The following is a 22579-nucleotide window of genomic DNA, read 5'->3' on the forward strand; positions in this document are numbered from 1 at the left end:
ACAGACAGAGAAATAAGATTCAAGGACGGTCATTCACATGGCCAGAGTCCGTGGCTAGGGAAGTACAGAGCTGAATTTAAACCGGGGGCCCTGGGCCCACCAGGTGGGGGTAGAGGGTCCCGCCTCCCCCGAGGGCTCCGGCCACCCGGGCAGCTGAGATTTACAAGGTGAGCGTCCTGCAGCTGGGACCTGATTGCTGGTCGCTCCCCCCACCCTCAGAGAAGGGGACCAGGATTAGGGAATCTTCTGGAAAATACCCAGTGACTTTCCATAGAGAGAATAATGGCTGCTTTGGGGGGGATGGCCATATTTTTCTGGAGGCTTTAGGTGGGTACAGCAGAGGCCTTGGCATCATAAATTGCAATCAAGCAAAGATGTCTAAGAAGGAAATAATACCCGCTCTGCTGTGCAGCCTGGCAAACATCCTGAAATCTTAATGGAATTGAGCAATTTTTGCATAGCACCCTAAATTCCTAGTGTCTACCTTATCTTCTCGTCACGTTATTCAAGGCACATCAATGGAGAACGGAGCGGAAGCTGTTAGTTAGAATAGAAGCGACACAAGGAGGCGGCCCAGGAAGGAGCCCTCTGATCACCCTTGCCCCCTGCAGCCTGGAGCTACCTTCTCCACCCCTGCCCCTTCCCCGGCTGCCAGAGGCCTTCCCTGCTTGCCGATCGTCTGCTGTGCTCTCCCCCAAGAAAGAACCCGGTCGCTTAGAAGACAGGGCTTTGCTCTGTTCCCCTGTCCCCGGCCTTCCTCCTCTTCTCCACCGTCTCTCCTGGTGGCGGGGGGGGGGGGGGGTGCTCCTGCACCTGCCGCGCCACCCTCTCCCCTCCTCCCCCTATGCCACCCCTGCTTCACTGGGCTCCCTCCACTCACTTCTCCTTCAGTGCCAACACCTTCTGGAGCCCTGTCCTATTACCTGCAGACCTCGAGCTTCTGTCCAGACTCTGCCTGCCGCGACAATTCGCTTCCAATGAGCAGAGCGACCATTGCCAAGCAAGACGTGAAGACCTTTGTGGGTCTTTGTCTCAGGAGTTCCTCTTTCCCGACAGGTCTCTGGGCCCCCGTAAGGCACGTTCCCTTCGCGCCCCCGCCGCGCTTCCACATGGCAATGACAGGGCGGCCGCCTGCACAGGGCTACTGTCTCTCTCACCGATACCGGTACTGACAGTAATCCTCGTCAGCCTGGGGAGGACTCCAGGGCAGCATTGAACCTGCAAGCTCCCGTGCTCTGGCCCCGTCTCTCCTGCTCTCTGCCCCTGGGCCTGAGCAGAGATTGGGGGTGCGGGCCTCCCCCACGCTGCCTCCAAGTCACTTGATGGACACCAGGGCCTGGGACACTTGCCCTGAGCGCTTCTGGGACAGTGGGTGCCTAGCCTGTGGGGTTGCAGCCTGCGGAGCCTGGACCCCACACGGCCTTGTTAGTCCTACCTGTCACTGTGCTCCGAGGCCCACGCCTGCCGCAGGTCAGAAAGGGCATGGAAGAACATCCCACCTCCTTCTTCCATCCTGAGTGCACCTCCTCCTCCTCCAGGAAGCTTCCCCTGACCACCCAGCCCACTCTAGGTCTCCCTCACCAGCTTTAGGGGCCGCCTACTGGGCCAGCCAGGCACCCCAGGCATGTAAATTCCGGGTCCTTCATCTGCCTCTCCAACACTTGGGGTCCAGTGACTCCCTCCCCTGTGTGCTCTATCCCCGGTTCACGGAGCCTGGACTCAGTCCTGTCTGCCCTAGTCTTTGGAGGTCCCTGTTCTCCTGGACCCTGTTTCTTCATCTGGGAAAATCAGGGTGAATTCACCCAGCCCTGACTCCTCTTTAAGGGCAGCCGTGAGAACCAAATGGCACTGGACTTAGAGTCCCCACCAAGCAATGAGGGCCACCTGGTGCCTGGCTGTGGTGTCTGTGGGCCACGCGCACTGTCAAGAGACCCTCGGCCCCGGCCCAGGCCATTCCTGGCATCTGCCACGTCCCGCACTCTCTGTGGCTGACGGGAGGACACCGGGGCTGGGCAGAGCTCTTGGCTTTCGAGACTCAGTGTCTGTGGGATGACCCCAGAGGGTGTGGTTTGCCTGAGGCACCTTCTCCTCCCCACGGACCCAGGCCTCAGGGACCCCTCAGGCACCAACTCATTTCTCTTCCTTGAAGCATGTGGGTCAAAATGCCCCCATTGGGACAGAGAGCCAGCCTGACAACAATGCCTCCTATTGTTCTAAGCCCCATCAAAGCCACACGTCACAGCAAGCCCCACGGCACCTCAGTCTGAGTAACGCATGACATGTTCACGGGACCACATACAGAGCATGCTCCGTGATGCTTTATTTCCCAGCCACTTCTATTCTACCCCAATGACACATAAAAACAGTTACTGAGTAAGAAGCCTTGAGTATTCTTTATGAAGCTATAATATCTTCCATCAGAAAACAAGATGAAAGAAAGGCGGGGGAAGAGTGAGGGAAAGAAGGAAGGAAGGAAGGAAGGAAGGGAGGGAGGGAGGGAGGGAGGGAGGAAGATCTCTCTTTTGCTGGACTGTCACCTGCATCGCGGGGATGGCCTGCTGGTGGAGTCCAGCTCACTCCAAGTGGAGATGTCCCCACCACTAGGATGAGCCTGAAGACTCAGGGCTTAGTGTGGACATGCTCCTCCAGGTGCCTGGTTGGGGCTTCTGGTCCCTTCTGTGACCCAGCTTACCTGCAGGCTGCCCCTGAGGGCTGGAGGCATGGTCCCAGGAGGGGCCACACTTCCAGAAAGAGTGAGTGGATGTCGGGTAGGGGGTACTTGGGTCACAAATTGCAAAAATGTTGATCATTCTCCGGACGGATTTAAAGTCTTTTTGCGGGGGGTGGGCAAGGGACATTTATAGCGACAACAGGGCCACCACTTCTAGAATGTGTCTCGCTCTGTGTCCTGCTGCAGCGGAAGGCGGCTTGCAGGAAGAGACATACCCTGGCCAGCTGGTCCTGACCAGCTCACGTGCTGGGGGACACTGGCTCCAGCCCCCTGCCACCTCGCTGCGGAGGATAGAGGGGTGATGCAGCCTGGGGGATCACAAAGCTTTCCCAGGGGTGTCAGGATGCCAGCTTACAGGTCCAACCCAGAGCTATCCCGTTAGGCGCTTGCCACATGCCAGGAGCTGGCTACGCGTGTCCATGCAGCAGGGTGGACTATTTCTCGACAACAGCCCTGCGCAGTGATGTTATTACTGTCCCCATTTACTGAGGAGGAAACAGAGATGCAGAGAAATTAGGTGAACTGCCCAGAGACATGCAGCTACTAGGTGCTTCCCTGGGGGACCCAACCCCACTATTTCAAGGGGTTGAAATAAACACCATGCCAAACAGAGGGCCGATGGTGCTCATTCCCCCACTCTGTGCCATGTGGGTACCCCGAAGGGCAATGTGGGCGATGTGCTGGGGACAGGAGCAAATGTTCTGTGACCCTGCAGGATGCACCCCCCTGACCCAACCGTGCCCCCACTTTGCCACTTCCGGGTAGCAGTGAGCTCTGTGGACCCTTCCTGGGGAGCCAGAGGTGGCTCGGGAGACCGTCCGGCATTGGAGAGAAATATATACTTATGGGGACACACTGCACACCCGCAGGGGTGCTGTGGTTTGAGTGCTGGGTGAGGAGGCCTGCCCGCCCCCCTGCCCCCTCCCCTGCTGGCTGGGGATGCCTGGGTCTCAGTGTACCCCCTCGGGGACCCTGCAGAATTTGCTCTGCGTGAGGAGGCCGGGGCTGAAGGAAGGCAGGGCTCCCTTGGAACACGCTGGGGTCCAGGCCTGTATCTGGAGGAGAAGCTGTCAAGGAGCTGTTCCCTGTGACTGTCCCCACCCCAGAACACAAGCAAAGGTGCTTCTCCGGGGCCCTGAGAAGCTGCAGAGCCCGGGGTCAGCCTGGGGAGGCTGCTGGCTCCTGCCTTTTCTCCGCGGCTGCCATTTTAGCCCCCTCCTCCAGGCAGGAGAAGCGCTCTCCTGAGGAGGCAACACCGGCTGTGGGCCAACAACCCGACAAACGGATCTAGGGCTTCAGCTCGACCTCCAGGCCTTGCCCACCAGGTGGGGAAACAGAGTTCTCACGGGCACTTGTGAGGAGAAGCTGGGGCTCTGCCCAAGCAAGAACGGGGGTGTCCCTCCTCCCCTAGAAGACAGGGGGTCCTATGACTGAGGCCCCCCTCCACTCCTGGGCTGGGGGCTCTAGTGGGGCCAGGGCAGCCTGGAGCTAGCTCCCCAGGAGCTGGAACCCCCACCCCTGCACCCCTCTGGGCTGGCTCCACACGGGGCCCCGTGCTGTGGTACTGGGTGCAGACAGCACCCCAGCACCTGACACGATGAGGGGCAGCAGGGCTGGCTGAGCTCCGGGGAAGGCAGGAGGCAGAGAGTGTGGGCCTGAGAGGCCCGGAGCTGCCTCCTCTCTGGGCCTGAGGCCTGGGGCCGGGGGCCCAAAGCAGGCTGTCTGTAGCTGCTCCCTAGAAGAGAGGGTGCCACTGGTGGCCCAGGGAGGCAGAGAGGGTGGCAAGGGTCGCCCTCTGCTGACTGGGTGACCATGGGACTTCGGACAGCCTGGTCTTCTCCTGGGTGACACGGGGCCCACGGTAAGGATCCCGTGCACTGTCTGGCCAGGATTTGGCGTCCGCGGTGGCTGTGTGGTCACAGCTTCTGATGCTCAGGGTCGACAGGGCAGAGCTGGAACCCAGCTCCTCCTTGGACACCCGCCCTTCTCCAGCGATCTAGGAGCCCCCAGTCCCGGGGTCCCCCCAGAGCCCCCAGGTCCCTGTGCTCACACAGGGTGCTCATGAGCCCACGGGCCTCTGGGCGTGCTGCTGGGGTGGGCAAGGAAGGAGCTCCTCGCTACCTCTGCCCCAGTGAGCTGGTCTTGGCAGCCTAACAGCCCCCCGAACGGCGGCAGCAGACACACAGGGACACACCCCCTGCTCCACTCGAGCACAGAAAACATTCATTAAGCATTTTAGAGGACAAGGGCACAAAGAAAAACACTCATTAGAAGCAGAAATAGTTTCCAAATGAGCCATACAGAATCTGCTGGAAAGTCTAGCCTGAAAGGGGGCCTGTTCTCCTTGGGGTTGTGGATGGGTGAGAAACGCCCAAATGGATGGAAAGTGGGGGCCCAGGAAGGGGATGCAGGAGGCGGCAGGAAGGCCCTGCGCCTGAGTGCGAGAAGATTCCCAAGCAGGAGAGTCTGTGGGTGGCAGGGACAGAGGCTGAGACCCCGCCGTGTGGCTCACCCTGGGAGCAGCCCCGCCTCGGGAGTAGCCACGTGGCCTCTGGCACCCACCAAGGCTCAGGGTCGGGACGACTGCAGGGGCTGTCGGCAGTTCAGGCCCTCGGAGGCAGAAGCAAGGAGTCAGGAGGCCTGACCCCAGCCGGCTCTTTTTCACTGACCAGCTGGGTGACCCTGGGTCTGGCCCTGTCCTCTCTGGGCCTCTCTGGGCCTCCAGGTCTGTCTAGGACATGCAGCGGCTGAGCTCAGGGGGGCTTAAGGGTCTTGCCAGCTGTGACACAGGGAGGCTGGTGTGCAGATGATGTGACGGAGGAGGTGTCCTGGCCAGTGGCCATGGCTTCTCCAGGTCCCAGGGCAAATCCCCCAAAGGCCCTGACCCAGCTGGGCAGATGACTTCACGTGGCGCACACCAGTCATGACAATAACCTTATGAACCTTGGGGCCTCACTCCCCTCCACTCTGGGGGAAGGGTCTGGCTCCTCACTTGTCTCCCTGCTCACATCTTAAAGTATTTATTAGCAATGGAGAGAGGGCAAGGTAGCTCCCTCCCCTGGAAACCAGGTCACTCCGAAACTTTTAGGGCTGCCCCTTGAACAAACTCTCCCTTACCCAGAAGCCCTCCTTCCCCTCCCTGCTCCCTCCAATCCCCTTCCTCTCACCCCTTATCCCCCAGCCCCTCACACCCCGCTTGCTGGGAGGGTGTGTGGCCAGCAGCTGGTGGCTTCAGGGGACCAGGCTGGCTTCCCAGGAGCCGGGGCGGGGTGGGGGTGGCCTGCTTCCTTGGCTCCTTACCGCAGCCCCTGCCCTGACATCTTCACTCCCCCGCCAGTCCTTTCTCCTGGTAATTGGTGTCAGAGACAAACTTGGGCCAATTTCCATCTGGGCCAGTGTCTCGTGGCTTCTTTCCTGTTTAATATCAGAGAAATTAAACCTGGCCACACCATCATTATCCTGGTGTTGTAATTAGTACTGGAACAAATTGCCCTGAATGGCGCCGGCTGCTGCAGAGGCTCACGGGCTCGCGTGGGACGGGCGCCCCACTAATTGCTTTGGCCTTTGCTCCTCAACCTGCTCCTGCACAGCAGGGGCTGGGGAGCAGGACCCCCCACCCCTGTGTACGTCCCCTCCTGTCACTTGCTCACGGAAGCAAGGGTGACGCTCTGAAGTGACAACTCTCTGGGGCTGGAAGGAGAAAATAAAGGGGCCCAGATCTACCCTTAAGAAACCAGTTCCTGTGATACTGGCCTTTGGGGAGAAGGGGTCCCCAGCCAGCTGGAAGTAACAAACCTAGCCGGCCATGAATCACCCCAGGTATGTCTCTAGCACATAGTGGCCAGGACCAAAGCACGGGGGTGGGGAGGGCTGGGACAGCTGTCAACCCCCTCAGCACCCCCTGATCCCCAATTCTCTCCTGGCCCCAGGAACAAGGCAGGAGGAGCCGAATCTGAGTTAGTGGATTCCAGCTTGGAGGGGTAATGAGCTCACACCCCATGGCTGCCCGCTAGTGTCTGATTCTAGGAAAGTAAATTTAGGGGAATTAAAAAGCCACAAGCCCGTGATGGGATGCAAGGAGACAGGAGGAGGTGTGGGTGCGGGAGAGCAGGCCTGGGGGAGGGAGCACCCCTGAGGAGCAGAGAGCTGGGCTGCAGGGGAGGCTGGCTGGCAGGAAGCCGGCCAGGGTACTGCTGCAACAGAGGGCAGTGGTCAGGCCGGGAATCAGGAGAGTGTGCCCAAGAGGTGTTTTGATAGGGCATGAAACAGTAAAGGAAAAAAGCCAAAATGGACCCTGGGGCCTTTGGAGGGCCAGGAAGGAGTTGACGGGGCTGCAGGCTGCTCAGGGTGAAAATATTTCTCGGCAGCCAGAGTGTGACCCCAGGCCCACAGGACAGGCTCCCACTGCATCCGATCCCTGCTCTCAAGGTGGGAGCCCCACACTCCACCCCTGCAGACAGGTAGAAGAGAAAACTTTTCGAGTTAACAAGACGAAAAGCATCATCCCATGACCACGCGGGAGGCCCCTTTCACAAGAACGTGAGGCCGAGCAATTAGGAAACCGGTCCTTCTAGGCCAGCCTCCTGGGGAGACAAACCCCGGAAACTGATAAGAGGGCAAGATGTCAGGGAAGCCGTGTCTTGCAAATCAGCACATCCTCGGACAGTCTCAGGCATCATCCGCTAATGAACTTGCTGAACCACAGACAATTATTTCTGGAACTAAGGGAGAAGGGCAAGGGCTTAGAGGCAGGGGCTGGGCTGAGCCTCCACGTCCACACCGAGATGGCTCTGGGCCGAGATGCCTTCCAGGCCACTTTCCTGGGGACCAGTGGCCGCTCTGCCCTCTGGCACATGCGGTCCTCTGCTCCCTGAAAGCACGCCGTGCCGTTGCGGGCTTGTTTTCCAATCTGCCAGACCCCTCCCAACCGCACCGCTGAACCAGGGAGATCCTCCAGCCCCCGGGGACCAGGGGTTGGCTAACTTGAACCTCGAAGGGTGCAGAAAGTGGAACCACAACGGGAAAGGTTAGAAGCCACAACGCCCGGGGAGAGGCAATAGGAAGAAATCAGGGCAGCCGTGCCCGGCCCACGGGGGCAGGGGCCCACAGAGAGCAGCTGCAGATCAGAGGACCCCTGTCTAGCCCGATGGATGGATCCCTTGGACCTTCCCACTCACATGGGAGCACCCACTCCTCGGCAGGATGACCACCGATGACCACCAGCCGGGGAGAGGCTGGGCGGCCACGCTGCTGAGCCCGGCCTGACTCAGCCAACTGTGCACGGGCACCACGGACACAAAGCTGGCAGCCAGGCCACCCTGATGGGGCCTGGGGGGATCCTCCACCCCTTTCTCCGTCCCACGGCAGGGCAGACATCACAAATCGATTACCGGGCTCCTTCCTGCAGAGCCGCGGGCTCCTCCTCTCTTAACAACCATTCCAATCAATCTGACTGTCACTGGCGTGCCTCCAAGAGCCGATTTTCCACAAGCGCCGGCGACTAACTAACCCGCAAGAGAAAACGAATGTGCAGCTCTCAGCCCACAGGCAATTTGCAGTCAGGGGCAGGATGCTCAGCCTTCCTTCTGTCCTCATCAAGAGGAAACTGAGGCACCCCAGAAGCCCCTGGTGGGGCTTTATTCTCCTGGGGCAGGAAAGACTGGCCCCCCAACCAGGCTTCGCCCCTTCCTGGCACCTGACAATGCACCAGGCCAGCCACATACTGACACCCCGAGGAAAGCTCGCCAGGGCGCCTCGGCCCCAAGCCACCGCACACAGGAGCCCCACGCCCGCGCAGCTCCCTCCACAGTCATTCCCCAGCACCGGAGACAGAAGAAGAATCTCCCAGCCACCTACCTGAAGGAGCCAGTAGCACCTCCGGTGGAAGGTGGGGATGATGGAGGAATGGACATAGCAGCCGTACAAGCACTAGGGAGAGAGGAAAAACGAGAATTCAGTTGGAAAGAGGGAAGGAAGGGAGAAAGACGGCGCAACAGAGGAGGAAGGAGAAAGCGTCACGGACGCTGCCAGCACCCTGGGAGCCTGAGGGCATGCGCCTCTGGGCCTGGCTCCAGGGCCGGACGGGGTCCGTATCTAAGAAGCACAGTTGGGAAACGCTAGTGGGCAAACACTGATGGACAGCTGGGGTGCTGTCCCTTTGGGGGGCCTTGGAGGCATGTGAGAACCCAGAAAAGCCGGGGACCAGGGGAATGCACATACATATACATTTTGCCTGTAATTATAGGGTCTTGGAGTTACCCTGAAGTTCATTCACAGAGCCTAGGTTAAGACCCCTTGGTGTACAGGGAGGGACTGGATGTATCTGGAATTGATTCAAACATGCACGCACGCACGCATGCACACCACATTCCAGATCTTTCCTGGTCAAGGGCATCATGCCAGGCAGGGAAGCTGGTGGGGGACGGGTGGGGGGCGCTTCCTAGGACTGACCTCCAGAGGCTGAGAGGCCCCTTGTGCACACCCCACTTGCTGGCTTTTATTTAGTTTGTTCATTCATATTTTTTGTTTGTTGTAAGGTTAAAGCTGCATTTTTGGCAGATGGATTTGGTTTTGGAGAATCAGGTGGGTGTATGTGTGTGTGTGGGGGGGGGACAGTGAGGAGGGACACCTGGACCGGGGTGGCTGGAGCTTCCCCGTGTATATGCACATAGCACTGGACACTGTGGGGACAGGCTTGCAGGCAGAGGTGGGGAGCGGGGACCGGTGAGGAGAACAGTCCTTCAGGTGCCTCTCAAAACCCAACTCTGAGAGTCTCAGGGGGACCTGTCTTTGCCTTTTCTTTTGTAGCCTCCAATTCCAAACCGAATGCTCTCTTTTCATCTCCTGCAGAGTTACCCTGGCTTCCCAAAGCACACATTCCTGAATCGGTGGGGCAGAAAGCGAAGGCAGGGCCCCAGACCCTCGCAGGCGAAGGAGGAGCAAGGTCTCCCCTTGACCTCTTATTGCTCATTCGAACCTCACCATAGCACCCGCCTGCCCCCAGCCCCAGCACCAGCACTGTAGGGAGAAGCGGCCAGCAGCTCTACATTTAAAGCACCCACCAAAAGACCAAGTGCGATTTGGTTCTACTAGGAGTCCATTTGAGCCCTGCCTGCCTGATTAGCAGAATTGAAAGAGAAATCAGTTTGGACTATGGGATTCTGGCTGTAAGAAAAATCAGATTTCCAATGTTAGAACTTTTACAGATCGCTGTCAGCTGGGGCTAAACCCTGTATAAACCAACCAACCAAAGTGGAAATTAATTTAAACGATTCCTTGCAGTTCTTGCCTGCAAAAATATATTTATTATTGAGAAGGCAATATTCTTTCCCGACTTTTCTGGTTTTGAATACACTGCGTTTTCTCTTTTTACTTTTATTTTTTTAATTACTCGCTCCTTCTTGCCGAAGGAGAGCCCTGTTTGGACAGTTCCTGTGAGCGTTTGTTTGCCACGAATGAGCAACCCACCTGCAACTTTAATCAGCTTTTTTCCTTTGGAATATGCATATTCTCATGGGTACTTTCATTACTCTTACTCATGTAATGAGCCAAATGGAGAGAGACATAAATTGTTGAGAGAAGAACTCTCTCCTGTCTCTTTGAAATGAAAGGCTGCGCATCTGCTTTTCCCCACTGTTCATTCCTCTTGAGGGTTCGCAGACGTCCCCCCGCTTCACCTGTCTCCTTTTCTTTCCACTGTTTTTTCTCAAACTTGAAAAGAACATGGTTGATGGGCAACTCCATTCCCCACCCCGCCCACCCAGTTCACTGCTTCTCTGCTTGGGTTGAGCTGCAGCCCAACACCTGCTGTGTATCCCTTCTGAGAGCCCACAGGAAGGGGACAGCACGTGCCCGCTCTCCCCTGAGCCACCCCAGCACCCGTGGGCAACCCGCCTGCCCAGAACTGCCCAGCACCATCCAACAAGCAGGATGATGGTAAAAAGAAACTTTGCTGTTTCTACAACAAGGCTCATGCATTTTAATCAGAGGAATGCCTAGGGCCTCACTCAGAACCTAGTTACTCTATTTTTAGATATGACTCTAACCACCCTGGTGATCCGATGTCTCTGGTCTCCACAGATGAGAAGCATGGTCTAGGAAGGCTGGAGAGAGGGAAAGCAGACCCCTGAGAAGAGCAAACCATGTCAAATAGCATCCAGGGAGGAAGGAAAAGGAAAAGTCTCCAGAGAGCCTCAAGGACTCAAGGAGCCCAAGGGCATTGACCCCTTCCCCATGTTGCCTAGCTCCCCATGACGCCAGGTCACCCCCCTGGCTCCCTGCCCATCTGTAGTCCCAGAGGCAGGGAGCCTCAGATCCTCTGAATGAAGATGGCTAACAACCGCCCCACCGGTCTCCCCAGGAAAGTACAGGAAAGACCTGAAGTCAGTAAATTATTTCATTTTTGCTTGTGGTATTCCGAAGGCCCAGGTCTTTAAACCACGTACTAGAAAACCATCCTGGAAAATGGCTCCACATTTGGTGCTTAAAGGGCAAAGCTTCAGTTTTAGGGAACTGTGAGTTGTGTTGAGTAGTTGGTTTACTGTCCTTACGGGGAAGGAAGCTTCCAGCAATCCACCCTTGGTGAGCTGGAGTCAGCAAAGAGGGGCTTCTGGAGAAGGTCCTACTTGGGGTGGGGGACCTGCTGGGAGGGTCCTTGTCCTTCTAGGCTATGAAAAGGGCACCTTCCTCCTCCTGTCTCATGGGTGGCTGTGAGGGTCAATGCCCAGGCGGGATGCCCAGGAGAATCCCAGAGGACAGCGCGAGAGGGGGCCGGAGGGGCTGGGGGCTTTAAGATGAGCATGGTTGGCTGAGGGAAGAGCGGGGGAAGGAGTGTCAGTCCAGCAGCAGGAAAAGCAGCTGGGGACAGGAGGTAAGACAGAGGCTGGCTGGAGGATGCCGGGAGGGATCAGAGTATGACAGGCAAGGCCAGGCATGGGGAGGGCCCAGGTCGGGGAGGTCAGGTCTGCGCACAATAGCCGTGGGGGCCACAGCCAGGAGCTTGACTTTGTCCTGGGACATCATGATCAGATCTGCCTTTCGGAAGACCACAGCGTGGTTGGGGAACAGAGCTGAGGAAGATGAGGGGCACGGGGCCAGCCCTGTGAGCACAGATGCCCACTGGCCCCGGATGGCGGTGGCGGCCGGACAGGTGTGGCGAAGCTGCCACACTTGCCTGGTATAAGGACGACGCCCGGCCTCCAGGCTGTGCAGACAGGTGTGTGTGTGGGGGGGGTTGGGGACAAGTGGTCCCATGCTCCCGGACAGGAGACCATGGGGGTGCAGCAGCCTGGTGGGGGGAGAGGCTGATTTCACACTTCCGCTTAGTGAGGTTGAGGAGCTAGTAAGACATCCAAGTGGAGACACAGGGTGGAGTAAGGTGCAGAGATCCGGTGCTCAGTCTGGGCTGGAAGCAGGAATCGGGGCATAGGGACGGCGTTGGAAGGCAACAGAGAAGCCTGGAAGGGGGTGTCCATCCAGGCTGGCTTCTCCAGCACAGAGCCAAGCCTTCAAGTGGTCAGAGAAGGTGTGAACTTGCCGACACTCAGCGCGTGACTGGCTTGGCTTGCCCTGGGCCCGGCACCCTGGCCTCTCCCCTTTCGTTCATGGTGCACCCCCGGCCAGCCCCACAGCCCTGATCCCAGACTCTCTTGCCAGGTTCCTTTGTCCCCATGTCCTCACTCTGCAGCTCTTCGTCCGTGACAATGTCCTCACCAAGCCCCCTGGGATTAACTGCACACTATTTCAGAGGCAGCGTACCGAACCCATTCTTTTACCTACTAATCAAAAAAGCAATCAAGTTTATCTGTAGTGATCTGTGATTTACAAACTCCTGGTGCTTTCTGATCAGGCCTGGGGCTCCCCTCGGGGCTCCGTGGGTTGAGCTTTTCATTTGGGGGCCATGATGTGGTTTGGAGGGAGAGTCACTTCCCAGGGCTGGTGGATACACCTGTGTGTGCGTGCATCAGTGTGAGGTGTGTGTGCACAGGTGTGGGGGTGTGTGCAGGAAAGCGTGCTGTGAGCCCCTTGTTTATGTATGCACACAATGAGAGAAAAATAGAAAGCAACTAGCTATTTATAGGAAACTCGGGAGAACCTCACACCTAGCCGGAAACAACTTTCAAACTCGTTATATTTGTGGAATTAAGGCCTGACAGCTTCCCTTGAATGTGACAGCTGAGCAGGGAGGAATTTTTTTCTTAAATACTCAAAATTGCTTTTATGACACTATGGGGCTTTTTTTCCCCCTTCTTAAATAAAAAGGAAAGATAAATTTACAGGGAAACCAATAGTAAACAGGAGCTCCCTTTAACTCAAAATAAACGCTTCCTATAAAGAAGGGGCACATTGGCTGCAAATCTTCTCCAGTGGATTTCTCCCCAACAGACTCAGCTGCTGACGTCCCCCCATGTGCCAGACGGTCTGACAGGACTCAACACCCGATGGCCTCAGTGGGCGAAAGAGGGGAGCACCTCTGCATGATAAGCAAAGCTTTATTGGTTGCAATACTGGGACACGAGCAGGTGCCCCTCCTTTCTGTCCAGTTCTCAATGGCTTCATGTGACCAGCTGATTCTCCACCTCTCCCTCCCTCCCTCTCCTCCTAGGAAAAGCTCAACCCTCTGTGGTCCCCTCCGCTTTCCGCGGGGCTCCAGAACACGGATGCGCTGTCCCCAGGCTGACCTTACGTCTCCCATTCCCACACTTCCCCTCCTGTGGTCCCACCCCTGTGCACACCCCACCCAGCCCGAGTGCGTCTAGGTCCTCCCTCTCCCAGGAAGCCCATCCTGACCAGGCCAGTGGAAGGCGTCCAGGAAAGGGACTCCCAGGGTCCTGGGCAGCCATGAGGCTGCGGATTCTGCCCCAGGTGTGATACACACCATGACTGTCGTCTGCGGGCCTGTCTCCTATATCACAGGGCTGGCACTTTCCGTAAAGGGCCACATAGTAAATATTCTTGGCCCGTGAGTTAGACGGGCCTTTATAGGGCAAAATTAGCTTTGGACAATGGGTAAGCAAATGGGTGTGGCTGCCTCCCCACAAAACCTTAATCACAGATACTGTAATTTCAATTGTGCCTAATTTCACCTGTCATGAATATTATTCTTAATTTTGATTTTTTTCCCCCAACCATTATAAAATATAAAAACCATTCTTAGCTCAGGCTGTATGAAAATAGGTGGTGGGTCATCTCTTGTCCGTGGGCCATAGTTTGCTACCCCTTGACCCACTGGATTGGGAAGAATGTGAATTGTATCATCTTTTGTAAAATTCCCTACAGTGATTTCCACGTAGCAGATGCTCAATAAACTGAGTTTGATTTCCATGTGATGTGACTATCTAAGCAGGGCACAGAGGGAGCAGCAGAGACCTAAATGGGAGGGAATGGTCTGCTCATTTAACAAATCCACATGACACAGGAGAGTACAGGCCAGGTCACATCCCCCCCCCCACCGTACACAGCAGCTTTCACAGAACCCGGATATCCTTCAAACTGGATTTAATTGTAGTTGCTTGTGTTCCGGGCCTAAATGCCTCATACGAGATTAGCCGACACTCAGGGATGGTGCATGGACCAGAGCACTTCTTGGCATGTAGTAGATGCCCAGTGAAAACATGGCTTCCTCTACCTGTCAAGCACCTTATTATTAACTAAGCAGAATTTAGTGAGATAAGGTACAGGAAGCTGAAAGCACCTAGCTCAGTACTGGGGATGTACAGGTGTGTTGGCGCTTTCTCTCAGAGGAGCAAAACATTTCTGTGGCCATGGCTGCCAATGGAATTTCTCCACTGGAGCAAATATTTCATTCTGTTTCCTGGGACCTCCTCCCACAAGAAGCAGGGAAACCCCAAAGCCAAGGTTTGCTGTTGACCTCCCTCTCTGGGAAGGTATGAGCCCAGCATCTTACTCCATGGGTCCCCAGCATTGTTCGCCAGGCCTCTAGAGTGGCGGTATCCAATATGGCGGCCCTGAGCCATGTGGGACTGTTCAAATTCAGTAGAAAGAAATAAAGTTGAAACTTCACTTCCCTAATCACTAGCCTCACTTCAAGTGCTCAATGGCCACATGTAGTTAGAGGCTACCATGTGGGACGGCATGGAACATTCACTCTAGAGAATGAGAGTGGAGATCCAGTGCTGAGACGTCTGGCTGAGACTCTTGGAGCCTGAGACCCCAACGGCTGGGATCTGGGGGAGCCAGGGTTTGGGGGAAGATGGCACATGGGGGTTGGGACTTTGGGATGTTGGCTCTGCTTTGGGGAGTTGGAATGTCTGCAGGTTGGTACGTGCCATTCTATCTGGGCCAGCTTGAATCTGTCAGCAAGTATCTCCCAGAGCCCCTGTGCTGCCGCGGAAAAGCTCACTCCCCGCCTCTTCCCCACCTAAAGCCTTCTCTAACGCAGGCACAATACCTGCTGTGTCCTCAGACTGATGTGTCTATGGCACAGGGCCACTTACAATCCCGAGAGCTGGGTTAGCTTGTGGCGGCAGCCCCCATGCTCCCCCAGTGGCCTGCCCCCACCCCCCCACTGGGGAGGTGACTGTCTGCACAAAGGCAATCAGAGTGAAAATAGATTTTTAGGTGCCTGGTTTCTCACACACTTGAATCTGATGTTCACATGACAAAGATGAATAGTTTTAAAAATGTGTCATGGTATAAAGGAGACAGAAGACAAAGAGATGCTAGAAGGGAAGGGGGAATCCACCCAGAAGATAACAATTTAATCCTGCTCTGAAGTGATGAAGGTGTAAGGGGCCATTTGTTCAGAGTATTCTGGGCAGGGGCAGGTGAGAGGCAGTGCCCGGGCCGATGGAGTGACAGCCAGGCCCTCCGATAAAGGGCACCCGGGGCCGGGCTGGGCCTTGGCTCGGCTGTAAGAGGAGGGCGTGGAGCTGGGTTCCCCCGTAAACAAGTTCCCACTGTCGACTCCGTGCCCGTCCTGAGCCTGGGTCCTCCACGGTCCCCCAGTCTCCCCTGCGGAGAGACGGAAAAGCAAACCAACAAAAACAGGTCAAAACAGGCCTGATGCTAAGTGCGAAAGGTGTGATGGAGGCCAGGGGAGGGAATAGTCTCTTTCTCATGCTGATAGTCAGCCAGGTCACCTAAGAGGAGGTGACATTTGTGAAGAGTCAGAAAGGGTGAGCAGCAGGAGGCTGGGGGATCAGGAAAAGGCCAGGGCAGGTGGACAAGAGAAGGATCGTTGAGCAGAGGGACGAGCGGCCAAGTCTGGGAGCCGCAGACTGTTCTGCTGTACCGCCCATGGGACCTGTGATGAGCCATCAGCAGATGGCCTTGCATTGAAGCTAAGGCCCTGTGGTTCTCACGGCTCTGCCCTGTTGCACGGGCCTGGACTCTGCAGGTCAAAGCAGGTTTCCTGGAGGGACTGTGGGAGCTCTGAGAATTCGAGGCACAAGTGCAGAAGGAGGATGAGAACGTCGGATCTGACCCCATCAGCTTTCCCTCCCTCCCTCTGTCTCCATCTCTCGTTGCTGCGTGTCTTCCTGGTGCTTTCTTCTCTGCCACTGCAGTTGGGCAGCTAGCAAGAGTCCCATCCTGCCAGTGTGACTCCAGAGGCATGAAAGTATCTTGCCTACCTGGGCTGTGAGCAGGGGCCCTGGGACTCTCAGGGGGCAGGAAGACACCTGAGCAGGCAGAGCTGCAGGGCTCCCAGGAGGGGGTCAACATCGTTCCTTTGCTGCCAAACTTTTGACATCCTGGGACAAGCAGGTGCTCTCCAAGGAGCAGGTGAAGGGAAAACCCTCCAGTACCTTCCAGATCCTCCCAGACATGGACTCTCTCCTGTTTCTCATCTCTAGCTCCACATCATCCTGCACAGAGACATCCTGGGGAAGGCTGAGGCTGGGCATGCTAGCAGTTTGTCCAAGGTCACATTGCTGGGAAGAGGCAGAGGGGGACTCAGACCCACCCTTGCCTGACCCTGTCCAGCAGGCCAGCCCCTGGTAGCTTCACTCAGGCGTTCATGCCAATGGCCAAGGGTCAGGCTTTCTGCAGGGCTTGCCTGCATCAAAGACAAAGGGGTGAAGTCCCAGGCTGCTCCCAGGACTGTCCTCACTGAAGGATTTGCTTCGTATTAATCTAAGATTAGACCAAATGATTCAATTCGCATGCTGCCTGCAAAAGCACTGGGCCTCAGAACTTGTTAAATAGTGAATTGCTTTAAAATTAGTTTGAGCTAAATGGATTGCAGTCTGATTTGGCCTCCGGGTTGGGTGACAGAAGAGATCTGGAATATTAGATCATCATTGACCCGGTCTCCCATCCTGGCCTCTCTCCTAAGATAGTCAGCAATGACATCTCCCAGTGCAACGACCCCTGCCACAGCTGGGGACTGAGGCCAGAGAGCAAGGTGGCTGGCTGCGCCCCCCGAACTGACGGTGGTGGGTCACACAGGCAGGTCCCAGCCATGGTCACGCTTAGGTTGCCCAGTGGGAACAGATCCCGCCCTGCAGAAAGCCCCTTAGCCCTGTACCTTCTTGCGGAGGGGGGGACCCCTCCGGGCAGGGGTGGGCAGGCTCCCAAAGATTCATTTTCCAGGGTCTTGAGGAACTCCTCTCTGAGATTGGCTACCCCCAGGCCCGGGATCCTGGTGGCTGGCTCTCCCAGGACATTAAATTGGTCTTTCTGCCGACTAATAGAGAGGCTCCTGTGCTTGGTGCTATGGGTGACCTGGGGGAGGGGAAGAGACCAGGGGCCTCTCCATTATCCTGGAAGGGGGTGGGAGGTGCCCCCTCTGCAGATGTGGGAGCTGGGGCTCAGAGATGCCAACTCCTCACCCAAGGTCGCAGGGACGTGTTAAAGCTGGAATCTGAACTCTGGGACTTGACCCCTATCTCACAGGAAGAAGTTTTGGTGCATGCCCCGGAGAAACAGGGGGGACCAGGTGGCCCAGCTTGGCTGTGGAGGTCGGGTCCCCAGAGCTGGAGGAATCAAGGGGCAGACAGAAACAGATGGGGAAGCAAATTTTGTAAGGCTGGTAGCTCTCTGCCCCAACCCCCCGGATGGGCGGTGTGCAAGGGAGAGGGCCAGAATGGGGTGGTGCCTGGCAGGCCTGGGGCATGTGTGGACCCCACCCCATCGCCTTGCACACAGTTTTGTGGACCCCCAGACCCTAGGGACAGGAGTGCCCCTGGGCACCAGCATCAGCAGGAGCTCGGCAGAGGGGGTGCGCGGGGGTGGCAGCACCTTGGGCAAACAGAGAGAGCCAAAGAGACCCTCCAGGTGGGGGCTCTGGGGGAAGGAAGAAGAGCCAATGTCCCCCTCCCCAGGCTTCAGGACCCCTGGGTCTGGGTGAGGAGTGGAGAGAGATGCTCAGAGGTGCTGCAGGTAGATCATGGAGAGGGAGGCTCCCCAGCATCTCCACAGAAAATTCTAGATCATCTTTATAGCCCACGGGCCCTTTAGGTCTCTGGTAAAGGGACCTGAAGGGGAAAATGAACAGCAGAGGTCAGGGGGCAGCGTGAGCTCCGAGAAGCCCCCTCACTGCCAGTCTCTTCCAGGGACCAGGGAGGGGACATCCTGCCCCAGGGTAAAGCATCACAGCCCGCTGGGTCCCTGCCTCGCGCTGGCACCCCTGTGCCCTCCCACCCCTCTGCTTTCCTGCGCTACCTCCCCCAGAGAGAGGCTGAGCGCCTGAGGGGCAGCACATCTGAATGGGGCCACCGCCTCCTAACTGTGCCATGAGTGAGAGGGGCAATAAAGACTAAATGAATTTTTAGATAAAAGGCATAAAAATCATGTTTAAAGATATAAATAAAATCCCTGGAGCTTTAGCTTTATTGTTTTTGGGGGGTTCCAGGATTAATAAATTAGTGGGTATAAAATGGAGTAAGAGCTAAAAATCGATAATGAGGTAAATTTAGATTTAGGGAAGGAGGTGAGACGAGCCATGGCTCTCCAGTGCGGGGGGGGGGGGTGGCGGGGGCTTAACTCTGGGGTCCTCCTGGCTGGCCTGTGGGCTCTGCTCTGGACTCCATGGCCAAGCAGAGGGGCTTCTGCCGGGGGACCAGTCCAGGCACCTGGCCGCCCATACCTGCCCGCTTGCCCACCCTTGGGACCCTCAGCCAGGTGGGTGTGGGCTCCCGTCCATCCCCTGCCCTCACCAAACAGGTGTAGGAACCAGCCCTCCTGGGGCATTGCATGTCTCAGAAATCCCTCCAGGGCGCCTGGTCCCCCATGGGGCCACTCCTCACTGAGTATGGCCCCGGTGGGCTGCCGGAGGGGACACTATCCTCTCTCCCTCCCCCACTCTGTCTGTCTGTCTGTCTCCGTCTCTCTAGGTACATACACACCTACTCTGACTCAGCTCCCTCCCCACACTCACGTTCTTGTTCTTTGAGCCTATATATATATATATAAATCTGGGCTGTTTCTATTTCAAATACTTCCTAAAAGTACTGGGCATAAATAATAAATAAATAAAGTGAAATTTCCTTTCTCGTCAAAGCGCATTGCTGAGACCTATTTCTTGGTGCCCTGCCAGTGGCTGGAACTGATCTAGAAAGTGCTTAATGGTGATCATGGTCTCCCTCCTTTCCCTCTTCCACTAAGAGCTGTGGAGCCCTCGGTGTGTACCAGGCACCCTGTCCTGAGGACTCCGATGAGGAAAATGAACTCCCACAAGTAACTCTTGGTCTAGCGCTCCCTTGCCAAACAGCCTGTTGAGGCTGACATGTCTTAACATGGCCTTGCACATTTTAGCGGAAGCGATTGCTGACGGGCGACGCTGAGCCTCTCTAGGGGGCCAGCAGCTACGTCCTTTGGCGTAGGGGTTTTCGGTGTCCGTTCCAGGTAGTTGGCCCTTGTCCTGACTCATGACCCATCCCATGGTCCCTGTTCCCAGAAGGTGCAGGCACTTGGTAGTTGTGGAAACCACCAGGACCCAGCTCCTAAAGCCCCCAGAGCCATTGTAGGTGGCACGGAGGGTGAAGGGCCGCCCACAGATCAGCCCTTGCTCTAGAGCCTGCCCTGCTCGGTCCTCTTGGGGTTGGAGTGCCTGGCGTTCCTGCTGTAATTATTGCTCTACTCCAGGGCCTTGGGGAACCCAGCTCTCAGCACCGCCCCACCCGGGCAGCCGTGACACCATCCAGGTACTCACGGCACTCGGTCACACGCACAGCTGTGGGCAGCAGAGGAGTCCGAGAAAGGGATTCTTGCTTAAAACAGGCAATGGGGTTTTGTTTATTAAGAAGGTGGAGGGAAATGCCAGGGCCCGAGTCCGTGGCCGTGTTAATGGGAGGCTGGGCTCCCTGCCAAGACATTAAGTAGAATCGAATTCCTGAAACCAGCTTTAATCAGCAGATTTTTAAGGTTAGAATTACTCTCTCCTCTCAAAGCCTTGCCAAGGTTAATTTGGGCCTGAGCATGCAGAATTAATGGGCTGGACAGAGGGAATCGGCCTTTTCCTGATTTTTTTCTCAAGTTCACAAAAACATCACTACAAAGAGAGGGGGCAGCAGGGAAGAGCCCTCCAGTGAAGGGAGCACCCCTAGCATCAGGCAATCGATCCGGGGGCCTGTGTCAGAAACGCACCCAAATGGGATTACACCAACTGGCCGGCTCCAGCCAAAGGGAGACGACGGGAGGGATGGCAAGTCTGGTTGCCCTGGGAACATAAGGGAGGTACTGAGCAGGGTATGAACCTGACCCTAAGGAGGATTAGGCTCCCCCAGGAAGTCCTGAGCCATGCCCCTTCCCCAAGAAACAAATGTGCTGGAAACACTGTGGACGGCCTACCCTCACCAGGCCCTGCTCTCAGTGCCTCCAAGTGCCTGGGCATGTGGGACACCCCCGCGGCCCTAGGGGCACTCAGCACCCATATGGACCTCAGTCACTGGGTGCCCTGAGCTTCAGTTTTCCCATCCACATAATGGAAATACTAATGATGATAATGACAGGAGTGAGGCTTGTATAGTACCGGCCATACAAGGAGGTACCTGTGGTTTCACAGGAGGAGGGCTCCGTGACCTTGGACGAGAGCCCTCCTTCCTTTGAATATAGGGTGATGAGGAATGCTGGCCCTCGTGGGAGAGCAGGGGGAGGAGGGAACATCCCCGAGGAGCCTTCTGTCCTCCAGGGCACCTCTGGAGGAGGACTGAGTGGGGGGGCAGAGGCCCCTCCCTGCCCTTCCTGATCCGCCCCTGGGGCAGGGTGTGGGCACTGGAGCCAGACCTGGGCTGGAAACTCAGGGGGCGCTTCTTAAAACATGCAGAGGGTTGGGAAGGCGTAGGGGTGGGTGATGGGGGGCTTGGTCTCCTTGAATCTCAATGTCCTTATTAGTAGAGGGTGGGTACTGAGGACCCAGATCTTGCAGGTTTGTCGGATGGCATGAGGATTAGATGACAACATGTCTTCTGTGACTGGAGCACAGGAGGTCTTCCTCAGTTTCCCCAGGACACCCTCCTCCTGGAATGGGAGGATGGTAGCCCCACCCCACAGCGGGGACGCCCCTTCTCCACCATAGACCCGGTGTGGTCTCCTGCTCACTCTCCTTGCTCCCCAACACACGCAGTACCCTCCACCAGCTTCAGTCCCTTGAATGGCGTGGGCCCTTTGTGTCTGGAGCCCGGAGGCCTGTTCACAAATCTCTGTTGACCCGGGTAGAGAAGTGGTGGCCCATCCCTCCAAAAGTAAAACACGGAATTACCATATGACCTAGCAACTCCCAAAGAGTTCCAAACAGCCACTCAGACCCGCACATGCACCCGCGCTCGCCGCCGAGCTCCTCACAAAGACGAAGCAGCCCACGCAGCCATCCACGGACGGGTGGATAAACAAAATGGGGGCAGAGCTGCACAATGGAACACTGTTCAGCCCTGAGAAGGAATGAAGCGCTGACGCACACTACAGTGGGCAGGAAACCTTGAAAACACTGCGGAGTGAGAGAGCCAGACCTGAAAGGCCACATATTGTACAATTCCTCTGCAGGAAATCTCCAGAGTAGGCAAATGCATGCAGTCAGAAAGCAGCTTCAGCAGGGGCGGGGGGAGAAGGAAAGGGGGTTTCTCCTTGGTGGGGGATGGAAATGCTTTGAAACGAGATAGAGGGGATGGTTGCACATCCTTGTGAATGTTCTAGATACTGCTGAATTGTTCACTTTCAATGGGTTAATTTTATGTTATGTGAACTTCACCTCAATTAAAGACAAAACAAAACTGTGGCCCAGGCACAAACAAGGGTCAGGGACCCCACTTCACCCAGTCCCTGGAGACACTGCCTCAGCTTCGGGAACTTGAAAGGACCCAGGAGACAGAGGCCCTCCTGCACCCCACCTTTTCAGCTGACATATACTTGCTGGGCACCTATCACGTGGCAGGCCCTTGCAAGGTGCTGGAGATTGATGGGGAACCAGACAAACCCTGCCCTCTGGGGCTCACATCTTGGGGCGGGAGCTGCCCCCCCTCCTTGCCTGGTTTCCTACCTAGTGCACCTGCTGTCTCAATCTCAGCCCTTATAGGAGCTACCCTGCCTCCCTGCACTTTCTGAGAGTCTCATCTCCTCCGTGAGCCTGTCCATCCCTCACGCGCATGGGCTTGACTTTCCGTTTCCCCTCTGTTGACATCCCCCCCCCCCAACCCCAGGTCTGCACAAGGAGGTACTGGAGAATGGCATAATGTTGGGAACCAGCTCAAAAGGAACCTGGATTGCCAAGGGAAGGAGGCCGAAGGGCAGTCTGGGTGGGCTGGTGATGACCTGCCCTGTTAGCGCTTTGCGGGCAGAGGCTCTGCCCAAACTCCACCGTCTATCCCAGGCCTCGCAAGGAGCCTCAGCTGAGGAGGAAGAAAGGAAAGAAGGCCTCCCTCCCTCCTTGAAAAGCTTCTCAAGGTGGTCTGG

The 22579-nt window shown here is 56.5% G+C and overlaps 1 protein-coding gene across 1 annotated transcript in view; it reads right to left on the reverse strand.

The window, feature by feature from the left end:
* CAMTA1 (calmodulin binding transcription activator 1) overlaps positions 1-22579 on the reverse strand; it is an 867769-nt gene that overhangs the window by 230228 nt on the left and 614962 nt on the right. Inside the window, exon 6 of the mRNA XM_028108234.2 lies at positions 8588-8659. Coding sequence (XP_027964035.1) covers positions 8588-8659 — 72 coding nt within the window. The remainder of the gene's footprint in view (positions 1-8587; positions 8660-22579) is intronic.

The sequence above is a fragment of the Eumetopias jubatus genome, unplaced genomic scaffold (assembly GCF_037043125.1).
Source record: "Eumetopias jubatus isolate StellerSeaLion01/CBP00866 unplaced genomic scaffold, mEumJub1_p1.0 scaffold_4, whole genome shotgun sequence".
Taxonomy (NCBI): domain Eukaryota; kingdom Metazoa; phylum Chordata; class Mammalia; order Carnivora; family Otariidae; genus Eumetopias; species Eumetopias jubatus.